General features: G+C 37.7%; 1 protein-coding gene across 4 annotated transcripts in view; it reads left to right on the forward strand.

Moving 5' to 3' along the window:
• AP2B1 (adaptor related protein complex 2 subunit beta 1) overlaps positions 1 to 22156 on the forward strand; it is a 119039-nt gene that overhangs the window by 44297 nt on the left and 52586 nt on the right. For all 4 annotated transcript variants that reach the window (XM_057714675.1, XM_057714678.1, XM_057714676.1 and 1 more), the window contains 5 exons: positions 145 to 260; positions 2810 to 2975; positions 4150 to 4248; positions 10762 to 11021; positions 19719 to 19911. In XM_057714675.1, the coding sequence (XP_057570658.1) occupies positions 145 to 260; positions 2810 to 2975; positions 4150 to 4248; positions 10762 to 11021; positions 19719 to 19911 (834 nt within the window). The remainder of the gene's footprint in view (positions 1 to 144; positions 261 to 2809; positions 2976 to 4149; positions 4249 to 10761; positions 11022 to 19718; positions 19912 to 22156) is intronic.

The following is a 22156-nucleotide window of genomic DNA, read 5'->3' on the forward strand; positions in this document are numbered from 1 at the left end:
TCTAGTATAGCGTGGTTAAATTAAGTGCCTCATCTTTTAGTCTAGTTTAGCTGATATACCTGAATGTTCTAAAAAAAATTTTTGTATGTTGAGGTTGTGTTATTGGATAGATCATCTGACTTCTCATTATGTTCCTCTTTGCAGCAATCTGCAGAGCGCTGTGTAAGCACATTGCTTGACCTCATCCAAACCAAAGTAAATTATGTGGTCCAAGAGGCGATTGTTGTCATCAGGGATATCTTCCGCAAATATCCCAACAAGTATGTCCAAATACTTCTGCCCCTCTTCCTCAGATCATTTAGGAAATGTTTAAGTAAGGCACTTTGAGGTTGGCTAGCTAAGAATTATTCTTTGTAATGTAAGTGGTAATAGTTGAATACTTTATTAAAAATAAAACATATAGGGGGCGGGGGGTGAAGGGGAAGCTGAGACGAAGCGAGAGAGTAGCACAGACATATATATATTACCAACTGTAAAATAGATAGTCAGTGGGAAGTTGTATAACAAAGGGAGTCCAACTCGAGGATGGAAGATGCCTTAGAGGACTGTGGTGGGGAGGGTGGGGGGGACTCGAGGAGGGGGGGAGTCAAGGAAGGGAGGGAATACGGGGATATGTGTATAAAAATAGATGATTGAACTTGGTGTACCCCCAAAAGAATAATAAATAAATTAAAAAATAAATAAATAAAACATATAAGTTGGTTAGCACAAGGATTAAAATCTGATTTTTCACCCTGCTTTATCACTTTTAGAAGAATTGAAGCTCTGTCTGAATGTGCATCGTCAATTGGCATATATTAAAGCTAACCAGATTCTTTGGTGATGAAATTACTATTAAATAGGATACCCACATAGTCCAGGTTGTCTGGGCATAATCCATTTTACCTTTTACCAGGCATGATTAACAGTTGTGCCCCTTTTCACTCTCAGAAACACCTCAGTTTGAAGAATAAATTATTGTAAAAGCCAGGGAGGCGATAGCTTCACTGTTCACTTTGTATGTTACTTAGTACTTGTAGAAAAGTATAGAACGTGTAATAAATTATCAGGGTTTCAGACCTTTTCTGAAGTATTGTAGCCGCTTCCATTAAGATATGCAAAATCTACATTTTCACTCCACAAAAGATTTTCACATTAAGGCCTCTTAGTTTATGAAACAAAAATACTTTTCTCAGATTTGCTTTTGAAGTCAAGAAGTTAAGGAATCTGTGAGAGTGAAATAAGAACAGGTCTTATAAGCATCCTAAATCTCATTTTACCTTATCATAGAGATATATCGTGCTGAGGTTTCTGATTAGTCTTTAAAGAGAGTATGAAATGAAGTGACTTGCAGTAAGTTAGCTTAGTGATAGACTCAAAATTAGAAGAAATATTTTAACAAGATAATGGTTTATTAAGCATTACATATACTATATATATATTTTAAATTCTAGAAATGGTATTTTTGGAATAAGGATCATATACTTTTACCACTCTCCCAGGAAAGAGGAGGGTTGGGTTTCTAAACTTCTGAAGTTTGGAGGTATATATCTTAATATGCTTGGTAAAGGAAGGGAGGGAATATGGGGATATGTGTATAAAAACAGTTGATTGAACCTGGTGTACCCCCCAAAAAAAAAAAAAAATATGCTTGGTAAAGAAATGTGTCTATTTCTGGTTTGTATTAATGAGGGATTATGATAGTTTAATTTTAAGAAAGTGTTATCAAGAACCTGGTTTAATCAGTGGAAATAGGGCAGACAATTAAGTGTATTATTCAGTTGCCCATATCCCATTTATTATACAATTTCATTCTGATGTTTAAAGCTACATTAGCCAAGGGGCTTCCTAGGTGGCACAGTGGTTAAGAATCCGCCTGCCAATGCAGGGGACGTGGGTTTGATCCTTGCTCTAGGAAGTTTCCACATGCCGTGGAGCAACTAAGCCCATGTGCCACAACTGTTGAGCCTGTGCTCTAGAGTCTGTGAGCCACAACTGTTGAGCCCATGTGCCACAACTACTGAAGCCCACACACCTAGAGCCCATGCTCCGCAACAAGAGAAGCCAACAGCAATGAGGATCCCGCATACCACAACAAAAGAGTAGCCCCCGCTCGCTGCAACTAGAGAAAGCCCATGTGCAGCAACAAAGACCCAACACAGCCAATTAATTAATTAATTAATTAATTAATTAAAAAAAGATTGCAACTACATTTAAGAGGAAAAACTGCATTAGCCAAGGAGATGGATTTAATATGGTAAAGAATGAGAGAGCTATAGACCCATAAAAATAAAAATAAATATTTGAATTGCTCATTTCTTTGGAGAAACAAGTCATTAGTGTGGGTACCTTGGGAGGAAGGAACATAAAGATTTCTATAGAAAGCAGAGATAGGTGGAGTAAGAGACAAAAGTACTGTTTCTAGTCTGGATGCTGTTGTTGTCTGACTCTGTTTTCCTAAAAGTAAAGCAGAATTTCTGTTCCTCTACGACGAAGGTAAAATGAAGTAATAGGAAAATTGTCTAATCTAGTTATAAGAAAGTGTTAGAAATGTAAAGTAGTGGCATTATCTTACACCACAGGTTAGCTTTTCCTTGTGAAAAAGCTTTTTATAAAGGTTTAAGGTCTGGTTATTGAAACATAATTGAAGGAAAATTTAAGACATTTATAATCTTCTGGCTTAAAGCCTGTACATTCTCTTGACTAAAAGCCTTTGTAGTTTGGTGGTTTGGTTTAGGGTACCTTGTCCGTGGTTTTGCTTTTAGCCTTCATTGTTAAATACGCTTTTCAGTTTTGCCCTCAGTAACCATAGTCCATTTTGTTATTTCAGATATGAAAGCATCATTGCCACTCTGTGTGAGAACTTAGACTCACTGGATGAGCCAGATGCTCGAGCAGCTATGATTTGGATTGTGGGAGAATATGCTGAAAGAATTGACAATGCAGATGAGTTACTAGAGAGCTTCCTGGAAGGTTTCCATGATGAAAGCACCCAAGTAAGTTCTCATCTATATCTTAGGTAAGAGATGTTTTGGGAAAGATTTCAGGAAAGGTAAAGTTAGGCAGTTTCATGTGTGCGAATTTATATACATATATAGTATGTTCATTTTTCTCCCAAAAGCGGTGACCTTTTTCAGTTGTGCTAACTTCTGGTGGAACAGGCCTGCCTAACTTAGACCAATGGTTCTCAAACTTTAATGAGCCTTAGAAACACCTAAGCACTGGGCGTTTAAAACACAGGTTGCTGGGCCCCACAGCTAGAGTTTCTGACTCGGTGGTTCTGAGATGGGCCTAAGCATGTTCATTTCTTAACAAGGTCCAGGGTGCTGATGCTACTGCTGCTGCTGGTCCAAAACCACACCTCCACAACTGCTGGCTTAGAGCAGTAGTTATTACTTTTTAATTTTCCATCACCCACAGATGATTACCGATTACTGTTAGTAATGGTTGTGGCTCAGTTGCAGCTGGGGTTTTTGTCTGGGGTGAAGGCTAGCATGTGTGGTTTGAAAAGATTCTTTGTGGATGGTTAGACTCCTTCCCATCTGTCCTCTATCAAAATTGAGAGACCCGACCTTCAAGTCAAAGGCCCAGAGAAGCAGGTAAATTATTAAATCTTTTCCCCCTGGCATTTGTACTCACTGCAAATTGAAGTTCATTTATGTAATCTATCATAGTAATTTTAATAGGCCCTCACAAAGAACATATACAAGGCGGGAGTCTCACAGTTCAGCAGACCACTAGATTGGTTGTGATCTGGCATAGTTCTAGTGTCTTGGCTCTTGCCCCAGTATGATAAATGATTCCCTAATTCTCTGGAAGTTGTAGCTTTTGGTGGAAATAAATAATAAAGAATTTGGTCAGGAACCAGTTTTGTTGCCATCAGTGTGTTAGCATGCACTTTAAGAAATACAGGTGATTTTCTGGGCCAGAAACAAGCAAGCAGTTTTTGATGCCAAAAATGTAATTTGGAGATCGGAGGCTAGTGAATTTTCAGTTGATGAAACCCTTTGACTGCTATCGTTGATATTGGTGGAGTTTTAACCTTTGTCTCTTAATCAAAATCTGAAAGACCTCATAGTGAGTCATATTTGGGGAAACACCACTTTGGAATTGACGGTGTGGAATAATGGGAATGCCTTTCACTTTACCTATTAAAATACGTTTGCTTAGGTGCAGCTCACTCTGCTCACTGCCATAGTGAAGCTGTTCCTCAAGAAACCATCAGAAACTCAGGAGCTGGTACAGCAGGTCTTGAGTTTGGCAACACAGGTAAGAAATCTGAAAAAAGCATGGGGTTAATTTGTCTTGTTTTAAATTCAAGGAAATTGTGAAACTTCTCCCAAGAAGGTTCATTTGGGGAGATTTTAAAGGGAAGGAATGCAGTCTTTAGATTCTGTTAAAAAAATAAACACAATGCCTCTTTTACATATTCTACTGAATTAGAACTGGTTGTATGGCTTTTAAATGAATTGACTGACTCCAGTTTTAATGATAATTCGTGGAAATTAAACTTACATTAGACCCTTTAGTGTTAATGAAGGACATGCCTTTGTGAAAATGACATTGAGTCCCACAGTACTTCCTTCCGGAGGACTTAATTTCAGCTTTCAAATTTAAGTACCCTGTAGAAATGGTAAGTGCTTTGACAAAGATCTCATGTGCTGTTCTACCTTCTATATTGGTTGCCTTTCTCTTTAAGTAATTTTAAAGTGCTAATGCTACATCCTTAATTATTTAATATCTTTGGTCCTCTTAGGGAGGGTTCTGATTTCAGAAATGTGGCAACCAGCTGGATACACAGAAATCAAAGTAATTACTTTTTCTAATGTAGCTAGTATAATGATCATCTATCCATCATGATCCAGTAATGTTCTTAATTGAATTTGAGAACAGGCAGGTTTTAGCAGGCTGTCAAGAGTTAAGATGTGTGTTTACACATGGAATCTGATTCAGATATTCAGTTTACCATTTTTCTCTTTCATCTGTTTGTAGTTGTATATTGTCAAAATTTGAACTCTTTTATAGTACTTTACCTAGTACTGAGTTGTCATCTTTTTTTTTCCCCCCCTCTGGAGAGCTTTGTTTCATATCAAAAAAGCGAGCACAATTGAAGGACTAAATATGGTAAATACTGTAACTAATTAGTGCAGTTGGGGTGTATGCTTAGTACACTTCTTGAATCCCAGTCCCAAACTGAGACCACAGATGGGAACCTTGAGTAGTTGCCAATACATCAAAGTGGTCAAAGCACATAATGTGCTACCTGATAAATGCAAAGTTCTTCTTTCCTCTGACAGTATTTAATTTTAGAAATGCCAGGAATCCACTTTAAGAAAAATAAGTTTGATGGGCAGATGAGGCATTTGAATACTTAATGGAATACTATAAAGCAGACAACATTATTAAATAATTTGTTTATAGAATATGCTATACAACTGAAGAAAATACAGCCAAGGAAACTGCTGGAGTCAAAGGCTACTTTGTGACACTTGATTCAGATACAAATGTTTTATAATCAACTCAAACGTGAAGAAGCCCTGAAGCTAAAAATTAAGAATTGTCTTGCCTGATTATTGTTTCATATAAACACTGCTGAAAATTATCACTTGATTATCTTTTAAGGGAGCAGTTGACCAACAGTTATTGAGTTAAAGGATGTCAGAAAATTCACTTTGCAGAAAATGAAGGTGTCCCACCCCACCTCCTTGTACCTCAGTTTTCTCCATTTCTCCAGCAAATTATGAATGAACTTTTAACATGCTGTTTTCCCAAGTCTCTAAGGCTTCACTTGACCCCATTATGGTTAGTGTGAAGAAGCATCCATATGGCCATGTGGAGTGAGGGGCAGGCTGTGGCTCACCATCTGTCCATGAAAAGTGGACTGGGAGGTTGTCCATCATTGATCAGGCATATCTTGGCACTAAGGGCAGAAATTGGTCATCTTCTGAATCGAAGTAGTTTAGATTGGACACAGGAAGTCATTTTCATGTTAGTGTTTAATAGGTCATCTGCAGGGGGCCATTTTGAATAGAAATTGCCACTTCTTAATCATGTAGTGCTTTATTACAGACTCTGTAGGGTGATTGCCATTAAATTAGCCATGTGTTTGACTTTATCTTAGGGCCTTTAAGTTCATTTCTGTCTTTTGCTACAGGCCCTGGAGCCTCTTTGCTTTGTATGAAAAAAAGAGCTTAATATAAATTAACTAAATTCAAAGAAGTCTGGTGTTTATTCTAGATGGTAATATAGTAAACTTGACTTTAACAAGGCCTGTGTACTAACACTTCAGAAAACCCCCTAAACACAGATAAATACGTATTTATACAGTCTTTTGACTTTCTTAGAAACCTCATTTTCTTCAAGAATCATGGGCTTTCTGTTTATTACAATATCTACTTTGTATCAAAGTTTTAACTCTCCCTTGATGGCTGCATTTCAAAGCATCAGCAATATTCGGCCCTCCAGGAAAGTTACCACAAGAAGTAGAAAATAAGAAGGAAAGAGAAAAGGTAGAGATGGGAGTGCTGGGTGGTAACCTAGAATCACTTAGCGGGTAAGAGACTGTCTCAGCTCACATTGTGTGACAGATGCATGCCTCAGCCAAATTCTGTGTTTATGTATGTGTGGAGTAGTCAAAATCATCCTAACTGCAGAGATTCCACTGAACATTCATCCACATTGGAAAATAGATACATCTTCCCTATTAATAATTTTACATCTTCTAAGTTTATTTGTTAGAGCTTTTTGAAGTGTTTTTTAAACCTTCCCTTTTAAGCATCTTCCTTTGCTTGAAGCAAAGCAATTTCCAAAACCATCAAGGCAGTGGTTATTTAATATTATCTATATTGAGCATTCTAGATTTCCTAGTCTAGACCCTTGATTACCCATTTGTATCTCTGTTAAGATGGAGTCAAAGCAATTTTCTAAAAAGAATTTTGTCCTTTCTCCTTTTCTATTCACCTCTGAATAGATAAGGCTGGACTCATAATCAAGCAGATGTCTTTGGTTGATTCCATTGTATTCACAAGTTCTGAGCCTTGTTTTCATCTCCATTGTCTCTTAAAGCCTCTGTATCTGTATTTAACAGGCAGCATAGGAGAGCTGTATTTTAGGTTCCTGTCAGAGTTCCAGCTCACTCTTAATACAGTATTTGCCTAAGAGGAGTGTTTAGGGAGGATTCCCTATGTTCTTACAGTAGTTGAAATTCACCACTGAATCAAGCCAAATTAGTAGAGAGCTGGGGTTCCTAGACTGCATTGGATTTGACACTTATTAGAATTGTTTTCACTGAGTTACAGTGATAGATCATCCTGTAGTAAGGGTGTTGTCATGAGAAACTATCCTATTTAGATCTGTAATCAGAGTAATTATTTATTCCATTATATGTTTTCTTCTTTATGAGTTCCCATTAAAAAAAAAAGATTCCTCACCAGTTTTGGATTCTCTTCTGTATCAGTGTGTAGTTAACTGCCCCTCTGAATGGCTTATCTGACTACACTTCCTTTTCATATCAGATGTTTGAAACCTTACAATCAAATTTAAGAATCTCCTGTAGGAAATGTGTGGATCATTGCAGCTTGCATTTTTCTGCGTTTGGTTCTAATTTATGTTCTCTAGCCTTAGATGCATTTTTGTAAGCTTTGCTAAATCCTTTTCTAGAACAGGGCAGGGTATAAATAAACCATCAGACATCTTAATTCTAGATTTTCTGTAGTAGACAGTCTTAATAATAACAATCATCTGTATAGTGCTACTGTGTAGTAGGCATTTTCTAGTAAGCATTTTATGTATTAACCCAGTTTCAGTTTAGGGTTAATACTGTTTCTCTTCCTATTTTATAGATGAGGAAACTGAGACATAGAGAGGCTGGCCCAGTTAGTGGAACTAGGACTCAAGCCCAAGTAGCCTGCCTCCACAGTCTTCACCCATATCTGCTCTGTTATGCTGCTTCTCAAGTCTGAAAGTTAAGAATGACTTTTGAGAATACGCATTCCCTGTTTTCCCTGCCTGAAGCACTGTTGTGCATAAGCCAGTACAAATAAGTGAACGTAGTGGCTTTAAGATTATTGTGGATGGTGTGGCTATAAATAATTAACAAACAGTTTCTCTAGACTTGCCTTTTCTGTCCAATTAATGAAATCTGAGGCATTAGCATTAAAGAACAAGCACATTTATATGTCTTTTCCACTGGAATTTTTCTCTGGGGTTTTTTCCTCCAGCTTATGAAATAAGAACCTTATTTAATATTTATGTTACCAGCCATAAATATTTAAGTGGAGGGCAGCATGATCTGCTGAGTTGTGTTAATTTGAATTGGATGGTAGGGTTCTGTTTCTGCTATATCCACTGGTTCAGGACACGACTGAGCAAATTTCTCTGTCATACTACTGTTCTATCTTTATAGCAGACCTAATCCTACTCTTTATCTCTGCTGAGAATTCAGTGAAGTATATGTGAAATCTTTGTACTTCTAATTTTAAATAAAATGGTGGTATAATTAGCAACATTATTAGGGGAAAAGAAAACCAACTTTTGAATCCATGGCTTTATTTCAAAGATTTGTCTTTTTCGCTTTGATATTTTTAGAGAAACTAGTAAAGAATACACATAGAATTGTCCAGACTTTAGTAACTACTCTTTTTAGTACATGGAAGTCTTCACCTTAGTTTTTCTATCTGTGAACTAGAGACCATCATCATCAAAATCACCTGTGCTGCTTGTTAAAAATAAAAATTCCAGGGCCCCACTTCTGACGTAATGAATCAGAAACTCTGTGGTTTGACCCTGGAATCTGCACTTTCAGTGGCTTTCCTGGTGTGTTAAAATGTTGACGCACATTATAGTTCAAGAGTTACCGTTTTAGAGCTTGCCTGGTAAAAGAGGTTTTGGAAACTCTCAGATTTTTTGGAAATAAACTATTTTCTCGAGATCCTCACAAGGGCCTGTCAGACTAGCAGTGTAGTAGATCCGAAACCAAATTTTCTGAGTCACCAAACACATAATGTACCTTAAAATCATAAAAAGGTTCTATTTTTTTGTCATTAGCCTTGACTGGGCCTGATTTATCGTGGCCTCCATGTGAATAGTTGAGGTGGTGAAGGCCAGCTGATGGTAGGCCTAACAGATCAGCCCTCAGGATAACTGAGTATGGACATGGAGATCTTTGCCCATTCTTGACTTGAGTCCTGTAAAATTTGCACTCATTTTCTTATTTCTTATAGGACTAAATTTTTAAGTCAGTGTTTGTTATTCTATCTCCAGAAGTTTCTCTTATTGCTGTGTTTTGAATTTGTGGGGAGACTCGAGCCTTTTTCATAGAAGTATATATTTTGTGAGTCACCGCAGGAATTTGGGGGTGGGGTGCTATTTGGTTAAATATGTACCTGCTTTATGAGAGAAATAATTTGAAGTAAAAAAATTTTATTTTGATCAGTATATTATTAAGCTGTTTTATACAGTTTAATGTTTAACAACTTTACGACTATATAAAGACAAACTAAATTTTTCCAGTTAAGTGATGTGTAGTGTTCATTTTCATTGTATAATAAAAAGCATAATTAGTGTACACATTTTACATGACATGCTTTGGGGGCTGAATATACAAATTGAAATTTAACTTTTAATTTAAGTATCAATAAAAGCTGGGCTGGGGAATGCTTTCTTGATGTGATACTTGGAGAAACTTGTATTCTGCTCTTGTAAAAAATCAGCTTGCTTGTTTTATAACATTCAAGCTTTGTTTCCAAATGAAAATCTAAGTGAGGTTTCAGGCTGCTACTTATAAACACTTCCTCAGGAGCAAATTAGCCCCCCTCCCAACATGCAACAAAACAATCTCATCTAAATTGGATATTATCACTGTTTCCCTTTTTTAACCCTGGTATTTCAAATACTACAAACATTTTGATATAAATATTGCATGTGTATGTACATTTCTATTAGAATAATGCAGCCTGTGAATATGACAAAGATTATCTTGAGGTGAAATTTACCATTTTTATATTGTATTAACTTGTATCTGTTTATGCTTTTTTGTTTTTAACCAGCACTCCATTTTGAGTGCAAAGTAAATAATATATGATTAAGAAAATCTATATAGAACTATCAGGGTCACTTCTGGTGTTGAGCTGAGTGATACGTGCCTTAAATGGCTAAATTATGAACCAGTTCATCTGCTTGTGTAGAAACTCATGGGAAAAACCCTGGCCCAGTTTAAAGAATATATTTTTGTATGTTTGTTTTAAATACAGAAATTGAAATGGCACTGGTTGTTGCCTTTAATAACATGATACCATGGGAACAATTCGTGCATAAATGAATGCCACCCTATAGACAGACTCTGAGAGGTAGACACCAGAATATTTATTGTCACTTTGTAGTGATCACTAAAGTAAATAGTAGGCAGGCGGGAGAAAGGAAACAATCTAAGCGTTCATCAATAGGACCCTAGTAAATAATAATGCCATGCACTTAAAAGCATTATTTTTATGTCCCAAGGCCATTTTAAGCAGTTGATTTTTATTAGGTTAAGTTTTATTTTCCATTTCCCAACTTCATTCTGAATTTGAGTCTTAGAACTAACCCACCTCAGTTTATATTTAAATTCTTTGAAACATTAGAGATTACAGAATTATGACTGTATTAACAATATTGAGTCTAAATATCTTAACAGTCAACTCTGCATAAATCACTATAGCATTGCCTTGATCGTAAATCCAGCAATTTGGGTTTCTATATGGAGAAAGGTTGCATTTAAACCTTCTTCCTTTGCCTTTTCATTAGGATTCTGATAATCCTGACCTTCGAGACCGGGGCTATATTTATTGGCGCCTTCTCTCAACTGATCCTGTCACAGCCAAAGAAGTAGTTCTGTCTGAGAAGCCACTGATCTCTGAGGAGACAGATCTTATTGAACCAACTCTGTTGGATGAGCTCATCTGCCACATTGGTTCTTTGGCCTCAGTGTACCATAAGCCGCCCAATGCTTTTGTGGAAGGAAGTCACGGGATCCATCGTAAACACTTGCCAATACATCATGGGAGGTAAGCAGGTAAACTAGGTTTCAGTGAGCAATGGTTCTCTGTTTAGACAAAGTTCGTCTTCCTCAAGCTTTTATAGCCTGGGAAAGAAGTTGCTATGCATTTGGCAAACCTGCTTTACTGCCCTGGGGCTTCATCTGAATGCTAGCGACCATACACAATGGGTAAAAGGCCCCTGTGTGTTCTAATCTCAGGGTAGGTAAGATTATGCCTTTAGAAAATTGTGGTGAAGATTTTCTAAATGGATAAAGTTTGAAAGTTGCTGAAGTCTCCAAAAAGATAAGGCTAGAAATTTAACCAGAGTTGAAAACTTGATAAAAAGCCTTTACAGGCATACCACAGAAATAGTGCACTTCGGTTCCAGACCACTGCAGTAAAGCGAGTCACGGAGTTTTTTCTTGTCATTTCTCAGTGCATATAAAAGTTATGTCTGCGCTATACTGTAGTCTATTAAATGTGTGATAGTATGTCTAAAAAAAGTCTACATACCTTAATTTAAAAATACGTTATGGCTAAAAGATGAGAATCACCATTTGACAGTGCAGGTTTCCCACAAACTTTGAATTTGTAAAGACTGCAATATCTGAGAAGTGTAATAAAATGAGGCCGGCCATGTATACATTTAGCTATTTTTATCCTTTACTGTAACTTTGGTTCAAGCTTATGGATAAAGTTAGCAGATAGTGCTTCTCTTACGCTGTAAAACTAGCTGTTAATGAAATAATGTTTGCAGGATTGTTTTATAAAAACAGCTTAGTTTCTGTGTAGACATAGTTTTTCAGTTGCCTGTACCTTTTTTACCAAAATAAATTGATCCATATCAATAAGGAAATGCTATCATGAACAGACTGTCAAATAACATGGAAGTCTTGCTTTATAGATACCTTAAAATCTTAATTTGGGAGGAGCAGTACTCTAATAAACCCTTATAATGGTTATCTTGGAATCTTTTCAGAATCTCCTTCCTTCATTAATTATAATAAACCTTAAATCTAAGTAGAATTTGCTCTCTGAGTGGTTAGAGTAACTGCACTTCCACCATTTATGAGTGTCTCATACCATTGTCTAATATATGTTGCTGTTTAAGTGGTACATGAATAGCCAGAGTGTAGGATTTATTACTTTACAAATTAGTGTAGTCAACATTTACAATACTGTAGCTCTATTTTAACAGCCTATGAACACAGATAAACAAAAAGAAAAGGGCAATACCCGAGAAAATGGTTATTAATCTTTCATTAGCCTTTAATTCGAGTTGAATCTTTGGTTTGGGGGCAGTTGCTGTGATTTTCACCCAAAGGAAACTTGTGGTTTTTGAAGATCAGGCATCATTACACAGTGTTTCTCGTCGTAGGCAAGCATACTTAACATTCGCTAGAAATGACCACTTAACTTCTAAGTACATCTCCCAGTCTGTGCTTCAAGGTTTTTTATTTATTTATTTATTTATTTATACATCTTTATTGGAGTATAATTGCTTTACAATGTTGTGTTAGTTTCTGCTGTACAACAAAATGAATCAGCTATATGTATACATGTATCCTCATATCCCCTCCCTTTTTAATTTTTTTTATTTTAAGAATTTTTATTGAGATACAGTTAACAGACAATAAACAGCATACATCTAGAGTGTACAATTTGGTATCCCAATCTCCCAATTCATTCCGCCTCCAACCCTCCCCACTTTCCCCACTTGGTGTCCATATGTTTGTTATCTGCATCTGTGTCCCTATTTCTGCCTTGCATTTCCTCTTTCATAGTTGTTAGCATTTGCCTTATGTATTGAGGTGCTCCTATATTGGGTGCATATATATTTATAATTGTTATCTCCTCTTCTTGGATGGATCTCTTGATCTTTATGTAATGTCCTTTCTTGTCTCTTGTAACATTTTTTATTTTAAAGTCTATTTTATCTGATATGACTATTGCTACTCCAGCTTTCTTTTGATTTCCATTTGCATGGAATATCTTTTTCCATCCCCTCACTTTCCATCTGTATGTGTCCCTAGGTCTGAAGTGGGTCTCTTGTAAAGACAGCATATGTATGGGTCTTGTTGTTGTATCCAGCCAGTCTGTGTCTTTTGGTTGGTGCATTTAGTCCATTTACATTCAAGGTAATTATCGATATGTGTGTTCCTATTACCGTTTTCTTAATTGTTTTGTCTTTGTTTTTGTAGGTCCTTTTCTTCTCTTATGTTTCCAGCTTAGAGAAGTTCCTTTAGCATTTGTTGGAGGGTTGGTGTGGTGGTGCTGAATTCTCTTAGCTGTTGCTTGTCTGGAAAGCTTTTGATTTCTCTGTCAAATCTGAATGAGATCCTTGCTGGGTAGAGTATTCTTAGTTGTAGGTTCTTCCCTTTCATCACTTGAAATATATCATGCCACTCCCTTCTGGCTTGCAGAGTTTCTGCTGAGAAATCAGCTGTTAACCTGATGGGAGTTCCCTTGTATGTTATTTGTCGTTTTTCCCTTGTTTGCTTTTAATAACTTTTCTCTGTCTTTCATTTTTGTCAGTTTGACTACTATATGTCTTGGCATGTTTCTCCTTGGGTTTATCTTGCCTGGAACTCTCTGTGCTTCCTGGACTTGGGTAGCTATTTCCTTTCCCATGTTAGGGAAGTTTTCAACTATAATCTCTTTCAATATTTTCTCAGGTCCTTTCTCTCTCTCTCCTCCTTCTGGGACCCCTATAATGCGAATGTTGGTGCGTTTGACATTGTCCCAGAGGTCTCTTAGGCTGTGTTCAGTTCTTTTCATTCTTTTTTCTTTATTCTTTTCTGCCTCAGTGATTTTCATCATTCTTTCTTCCAGGTCACTTATTCGCCCTTCTGCCTCAGTTAATCTGCTATTGGTTCCTTCTAGTTTTCCTTTCAGTTATTGTGTTGCATATCTCTGTTTGTTTGTTCTTTAATTCTTCTAGGTCTTTGGTAAACTTTTCGATCTTTGCACCCAGTCTGTTTTCAAAGTCCTGGATCATCTTCACCATCATTATTCTGAATTCTTTTTCTGTAAGGGTACCTATCTCCTCTTCATTTAGTTGTTTTTCTGGTGTTTTATCCTGTCCCGTCATCTGGTACAAAGTCCTCTGCTTTTTCATTTTCTCTATCTTTCTGTGGCTGTGGTTTTCACTTCCACAAGATGAAATACTGCTGACACTGCTTGATACTTCTGTCTGCCCTCTTGTGGAGGAAGCTATCTAGGAGGCTTGAGCGAGCTTCCTGATGGGAGGGACTGATGGTGGGCAGGACTGGGTGGGCGGAGCTCAGTAAGACTTTAATCTGCTTGTCTGCCAGTGGGTGGGGCTGTGTACCCACCCTGTTGGATATTTGGCCTGAGGCTACCTAGCACTGGAGCCCACAGGCTCTTTGGTGGGGCTAATGGTGGACTCTGGGAGGGCTCGGGCTAATGGTGGACTCTGGGAGGGCTCACGCCAATGAGCACTTCCCAGAACCCCTGCCACCAGTGCTCCCATCTCCTCGGTGAGCCACAGCTGCCCCCACCTCTGCAGGCAACCCTCCAACACCAGCAGGTAGGTCTGGTTCAGTCTCCTATAGGGTCACTGCTCCTTCCCCCTGGGTCCTGGTGAGCACATTGTTTTGTGTGCGCTCTGAGAGTGGAGTCTCTGCTTCCACCAGTTCTGTGGAGGTCCTGCAGTCAAATCCTGCTGGCTTTCAAAGTCTGATTCTCTGGGGATTCCTCCTCCCGTTGTTGGACTCCCAGGTTGGGAAGCCTGACGTGGGGCTCAGAACCCCCACTTTAGTGGGTGGATTTGTGCAGTATAACTCTTCTCCAGTTTGCGAGTCACCCACTCAGCATTTATGGGATTTGATTTTAACGCAATTGCGCCCCTCCTACCGTCTCATTGCGGCTTCTTTGTCTCTGGCTGTGGGGTGTCTTTTTTGGTGACTTCCAGTGTCTTTCTGTCAATGATTATTCAGCAGTTAGTTGTAATTCCGGTGCTCTGTGCTTCAAGTTTTGATAAATAGATATGGACTTTCTGTTGTTTGCCATTGAAATTACCTTTCTCCTGATAACTTTGACCCTCAAGTGGGACGGGGAAAGTGAAACAAATCAACAAACAAAAACAACTCTTTCTGGAACACAAAGAAAGAACCAATATTTAAACTATGTAAAAAGAAACACAGTCTCTTATGTGAGGTCTTTAACAGATTAATAGCCTTTTTTGTTACCTTCACAATTCCTTATGGGATTCCTTTTTGGATAAATTTTTTGTCCATTTGTGTTTGTTTTGTGTTTTTAAAAGAAACACAAATACAGAAAAATCCCCTTTGAAATAAATATGGGTATGTTGCTGCAAATGGTATGTCCATAAGAGTCCTGACGTCACCTAGCTCTGTTCTGCAGCCTAAGGGTAATAAGTCATGTGCCTCTGATGTGAAATACAGCCACACCATAAAACCTTATTCTGCCTCTTCTAGAAGTTTAAAAGTGCTTACTTCTTTACTTCACAAAGTATTTTAAAACACTCGGGAAAAGGAGAAGTGCTTTTCAGTTGAGTATTGCTTACTATACTTGTCAGCTGCTCTGTGGGAGTGAGATGGTAAATAGTTGTCAAACTGGGAAATATCTCACCTTTTAAAAATACTGCTTTGATGACAGTTTTATGGAGTTATTTCCCATGCCTTCAAAATGGGGGAAACATTTTCATGTTACTTTTCATGTGTCTTCCCTTTAGAAAAAATACATATTAATGATTTATCATGTTCTTACTTTGTAGAAACTATAAGATCATTTACTTCTTTTCATCTAACTCACTTTTATTTTCTCATAATACTCTTCCCTATTAGAGTGAAAGAAAATATGTGCCTATTCTGCCTTCTATTTAGTGGTGCTGGTAAATCCATGTGTTTTGTCGCATTTCCCAAATGATACATGTTGGAGATGCTAGAATTTCATATGCAGAGGATACCGTTTATGGAGATTTCATATATTTCTTGCTAGGTGTATATGAAATTGTGTCCCCTTTTGACTTCCTTATTAATTTTTGGTTTTATTTGTACCCACGCTACCCCCAATCTAGATATGTCTTTTGGCTTCCCTGACACTTTTTCCTCCTAAGTCCTCTTTTTTAGATCATTTTTGTCTCTTTAATCTCTGCAGTTTTATGTTCATTTTCTTCTCTGGTTGTATTACAGGGCTTGTTCTGAACCTTCTCTGTGTATTCCCTTAGGTAGTTTATCTTCTAAACACAGTTACCACTGATATATTACAAGACTTTACAGTTTACACCATGTTTTCATTTGATCCTTCCTAAAATAGAATGCTTTGTTTTGTTATCATCTTTTTGGTGAGGAAGCTTTGTCTCAGAGAAGGTTGTCACTTCCCCAGGATAATGCATGCAACTAGTAATTAGTGGAGCCAATGCTTGGTTTGCCCCATCATCCCTGCAGATTCCTCTTATAAGGAGCATCACTAGTCTTTTGCTTCTTTGTTTTTGTTTTTTCTGAGTTTGATTCTTCATTCTTCTTTGTTCAGGTGTTGTCAGAACCTACCTAGGGTTTTCATGTTTAAAAAAAAAAACATTTGTTTATTAATGGAATTTTTACAGTGTTTTTTTGTTTGTTTTTTAACAATTATACAAATCTTAGAAAATATGCAAGATAGAATAGTATAACAAACATGTATACTCATCACTCAGCTTCAACAGTCATCAGTATTTTTCCAATCTTCCTTCATTTATCACCCCCAGGTATTTTTTGGTTTGGTCTTTTTTTTTTTTTTTTTTTTGAGGGATCTGGAGTATTTTAAATTCCAGACCTTGTATCACTTCACCCTTAAGTACTTTACTTGGTATCTCTAAAAGATAAGGACTTTTAAAAAATTGCAATATATTATCAAGCCCAAATTAGGAATAATTCTTTAATATTCAGTAAAACTGAACTACTTATAGATTTTTTCAGTTGCCATTCTCTATTCCAGTGGTCCCCAACCTTTTTGGCATCAGGGACCGGTTTCATGGAAGACAATTTTTCCGTGGATGGGAGGGTGGGGTGGTTTTAGGCAGTGATGCGAGCAATGGTTCAGATGGTGACTCGAGTGATGTTTGCTCACTCACCTGCTGCTCACCTCCTGCTGTGCGGGGCCAGGTTCCTAACAGGCTGCGGAACAGTATCGGTCTATGGCCTGGGGGTGGGGACCCCTGCTTTATTCTATTTTAAAGTTTCTCTATTCTATTGTAAAGTTTATCTAAGATTGGTTTTACTTTTTGCTTAAGTGTTTGGGATAATTCACAGTGAGGCCATCTGAGCCTGACATTTTTTTTGTGAGATTTTCTAAATTAATATATCATTTATAATAATCTTAGTATTAATGCACTAAGCTTTAGTGTATAGCTCAATAGATTTTTACATGTGTATACACTCCTGTAACCACCACCCTGATCAGATATAGAATATTCCAGCACCCCAGAAGATTCCTCGTGCCATTTTGCTGTTATATCCACCCTCCAGACATAACCACTGTTTTGCTTTCTGTCACTGTAGGTTAGCTTTGCCTCTTCTTAAACATCATGTAAATGGAACCATACAGTGTGTACTCTTCTGTGTCTAGCTTTTTTGTGCAGTGTAATATCTGAGACTAATCTAAGGTTGTATTATCAGTTGTGTGTTCCTGTTTATTGGTACATAGTATCCCATTGCTGCATATACCACCATTTACTTATATCTGCTGTTGAGGTACCTTTGTGTTGTCTCCAGCTTGGGGCTCTTATGAATAAAGCTGCTATGGAATGTTCCTGTATGTCTGTTGGTAGACCTATATACTCATTTCTCTTGTGTATACGCTTAGGAGTGGAATTGCTGGATTATAGAATACATGTATATTTAGCTATGGGAGATACTGCCAGTTTTCCCAAGTGATTGTACCAGTGCACACTCCTTCCAGAAATGTGTGAAAGTTCCAGGCGATCCGTGTCCTTAGCAGCACTTGGTATTGTCAGTCATTTTAATTTTAGCCGTTTTGGTTGATGTGTAGTGGTGTCTCATAGTTTTAATTTGCATTTTCCTGATAAGTAAAGATGCAGGTGCCTCTTCATGTTTATAGACTTCATGCTAGGATATCCTCTTTTGTGTCATGCCTGATCTTTTCCTCATTTTTTAATGAGTTGTCATCATCTTTGTAGGAATTCTTTATGTAATGGTTGAATGATTTGGAGGAATTATATATAATTTGGATACAGGTCTTTTGTCAGATGTCTATATTGCAGACTTTTCCCAGGCTGTGGAGAATACCTTTTCTCACTCTCTCTCTGTCTTTTTTTTTTTTAAGAATGATTTTCTTTTTCCTTTTTTTTTTTTTATTAATTAATTTATTTTATTGGCTGTGTTTTGTCTTTGTTGCTGCACGTGGGCCTTCGTTAGTTGCAGTGAGCGGGGGCTACTCTTTGTTGTGATCTGTGGGCTCCTCATTGTGGTGGCCTCTCTTGTGGAGCACGGGCTCTAGGCACATGGGCTTCACTAGTTGTGGCACATGGGCTTAGTTGTTCCACAGCATGTGGGATCTTCCTGGAGCAGGGATCGAACCCGTTTCCTCTGCATTGGCAGGCAGATTCTTAACCACTGTGCCACCTAGGAAGCCCTCTCACTCTCTCTTAATGGTGTCATTTGAAGATGAGATGTTCTTAATTTTAATGAAGTCTGGTTCATCACTTTTTTCTTTTATGGTTAGTGCTTTTTGTAGAAACTTTTTTCTCCAGGGTCATTGAAATCTTCTTGGTTTTCCCCTTGACAGTTATGTCCGATTTATCCCTAATTTTTGTTTATGTTCTGAGGTGTAGGAGTCAAGGCTCATTTTTGTCCCTTGCAGCTATTCAGTTGACCCAGCACCATCTATTAAGAAGATCATTTTCCCCTGCCTCGTCCTTTTAACATCTCTCGGAACTCACCACTCTTTTTACTTTTGCAGTGTGGTGGCAGTAGATTACTCTTAGCTCGTCTCCATGTCCATTCTCCCAACTTTAGACCAGTTACACACGGTCCATTTCCTCTAAATGTTATTTTTAGTTCTTTGTTCAACAAATAAAAGTGATTCTGCATTGCCTATCATATAAAAATTAACTCTCCAGACCTGTTTTCAGAGTTATATTTCCCTCATCTTCACTTCCCCCAAATCTTGCCAATTAAGTGTCTGCTCCTGCCAGTATAATTTTTTCACCACCACTAAATTCAAATTGGTCATTTCTGTGCCTTTTCACAGACTATCCTTCCCTCTTTGGAAGGTCTCTCCCTGGTAGTTCCTCATAACTATTCTGTTCTTCAAAATCTAGCCATAAAACCATTCTCAGAAGCTTCTGGGATCAGCCCCATGTGTTCTGTTTTGCTTCTCAGCTGTATCCTGTCAGTGTGCAGACACACAGTACTCATTTCTGCTGTTACACAGTGAGTGCGCTTTTCAGTTGTTTTGTGAATGCTGGGTTTTTGTTTGGTTGTTTTTTTGAATGTAAGTTATTTGAGGATAGGAAATATATTTCTTTAAAAAAAAAAACATTCCCCCAGAGTTCTCATTGCAGTGCTCCCGTATAGAGTAAGTGCTCAATTAAAATTGGTTGACTGATGAGGTTATATAGTGTAAGAGTTTTTTTCCACCTCCTGTGTTTTGTATATGACATTCACTTGTTGCCTTGTTACTGTGTCCCAAGTGAAACTGACTTTTGTCTTTTCCCCTCTTTCTGTGTGTGACTTGTAGCACTGATGCGGGTGACAGCCCTGTTGGCACCACCACTGCCACCAACCTGGAACAGCCTCAGGTTATCCCCTCTCAAGGTGACCTTCTGGGGGATCTTTTAAACCTTGACCTTGGTCCCCCAGTCAATGTGCCACAGGTATCCTCCATGCAGATGGGAGCAGTGGACCTCTTGGGAGGAGGACTAGATAGTCTGGTAAGCATCTTTCTTTCTTCTTTCTTTTGGTTATTTTAAATTCTTTTCATTTTTAAATTTTGGGCATTATTTTTAATTCCTGATGTGCTGAAGAACTTTATTTTAGAACTAGACCTTTCCTTAACGAGCAGAACAATGTCCTTTGATAAAGGACAGGATTATTTGTCTCTAGAGAATTAATTGATACTGTTCATCATTGGTATGGGGTATGTCTGCAGGTGTACAGGAGTATTTTGTTGTCCTGCCTCTAAGCAGAACTTTTGATGTTTAACCACCCTAGTAGCCTTTCCAGAGCTTATTATTGCGCCTGCTGCTTAACTCTGGATAGCCCCTGTAATTTCCCCTTTGACCTGAACATCATTTAAATGACCTCATAGTGGTCATCCTATTTTGAGGCTTTCAAACTTTTGCCTTTTTTATATTTTATTGGCTTATGCCTTGTCTAATTCTGAAAGGTTCTGAGGCAGCCATTTGAGCCATTTGTGTTTTTTTTAAAAATGTATCTTTCTTACAGTTGGGAAGTACTTCTTGACTGGTTCTTTTTTCCCCTTTTCCATCCACGCCCCCCACTCCACCGTGTCATACTTCCAATTTAATTAGCTTCCAGGATTCTAATACTAAAAGGCTCCATAGTCCAGAGTATCTGTGAATACGTGCCACCAGTGGAAGCAATTAGTTATTGTTGCTCTACAAGATAAACAAGAAATATTGAGGATGACCTTCCATCTGTGTAGAGAAGGCCAGGAAATAACAGGTCTCATCACACAGCTCCCTGCAAATTAGATACTTAACTATGGTGGAATTAGAGGGGCTTTTTTAGCTGGACACTTGCAAATAAGATGTTTGTCAACCTAATGACTATAAATATGCCTATCAAACTGATTTATTTCCCAACGTCAGAAATTGGAAGCTAATGCCATAGATACAAAAATATATGTTCTCAGAGATTACATAAACAAAACAGCCTTACTTTCTGCTTCATACGCTGGCATTTTCTCTTCTACTTTATGAGCAGTGTTATGTCTGGGATTTATGCCAGCCGGTACAGGTACATTTACTTTTGGCTGACAGAGAGTCTAAGGAGATAGGGTTACGGTCATATCTCTGTGGATGGTGCATTTTACTTATGGAAGTCACTGCTTCCAGAATCTACACTGACCAAGCTCTGGACTGTAGCTAATGATGACACAAATGAGTACTCCTTTTGTCTTTCTTGAAAATATAAGCCTTTGCTTTTCATATTCATATCTCTAGTGAATAGAGTTGACTGAATAGCTTCCTCATGTTATATCCTGCATTGCTGTATAGCCTCCTTTATAGACTCAGGAGACTGACAAATGAATATTGAAATATTCATGGAAACTCTCAGAAATCCCTTATAAACATTGAAATAGCTGTTCCTATTCTGTTGACACATGAACTGCAAGTTAAATGTTACGTCCTCCTCATGGTTCTGCCTAAAGAAGCCTGCTTATTTCCCTAGTGGTTTATGACATAGTGGACTCGTTGAACCTTAAGAAGACAAAGAAATTAAGTTTGAAGGATGGAGGGGAGAAAGAGGCTCTATATTTTGGTATTGCCTGGCCCAGGACTCTGTCCTCTTGTTTCTTAACCCGCTTTAGCGTGGAAGGAAAGAGACATGTTACTTCCGTTTGGCTTTGTATCAGCTCTTGCTGGCCCTTAACGCTGATGAGTTTTCTCCTTATATTTTACACAGCCAATCCAGTCATGTGTTAGGATTCTGGAAAGTTTACATCAGATAGAAAAACGATGAGAACTTTCTTAGATTATAGTAGCTCAAGTCACACATGGCCTTTTTCCCTTTTTTTTTTGCAAAGGATATTCTCTTGGTGGTGGAGAATAAATTATTTTTATAATTGGATTTTTAAATATTATACGACCTTTGCTATGTAGGCCCAGTAATATTCCTATGTAACTCTAAATTTTAGGTTATTTTGACTTAGGGATTTAAAATGATATATTTGGTGTTATAGCCCCAGAAAGTGTTTACATGCAGGTTTCTTCAGCTTATTCAATGATATAAATATGTCCCAGGAATCAAAATGAGGAGTAAAAGCCCTTGTTTTTGCTTTGAATCTGTATGTAGTTAAATATACATTCACTCAAAGAACCTAGATTCATTTTAAGAGAACATCACAAAGGAGGCCTAAATCTGGCTGTGTGGAAGATGAGTTTCTATGGCAGCGGTAGCCTATGCCATTTATAAAATGCTTTTCTTGTTCTT

The sequence above is a fragment of the Hippopotamus amphibius genome, chromosome 17 (assembly GCF_030028045.1).
Source record: "Hippopotamus amphibius kiboko isolate mHipAmp2 chromosome 17, mHipAmp2.hap2, whole genome shotgun sequence".
Classification (NCBI taxonomy): domain Eukaryota; kingdom Metazoa; phylum Chordata; class Mammalia; order Artiodactyla; family Hippopotamidae; genus Hippopotamus; species Hippopotamus amphibius.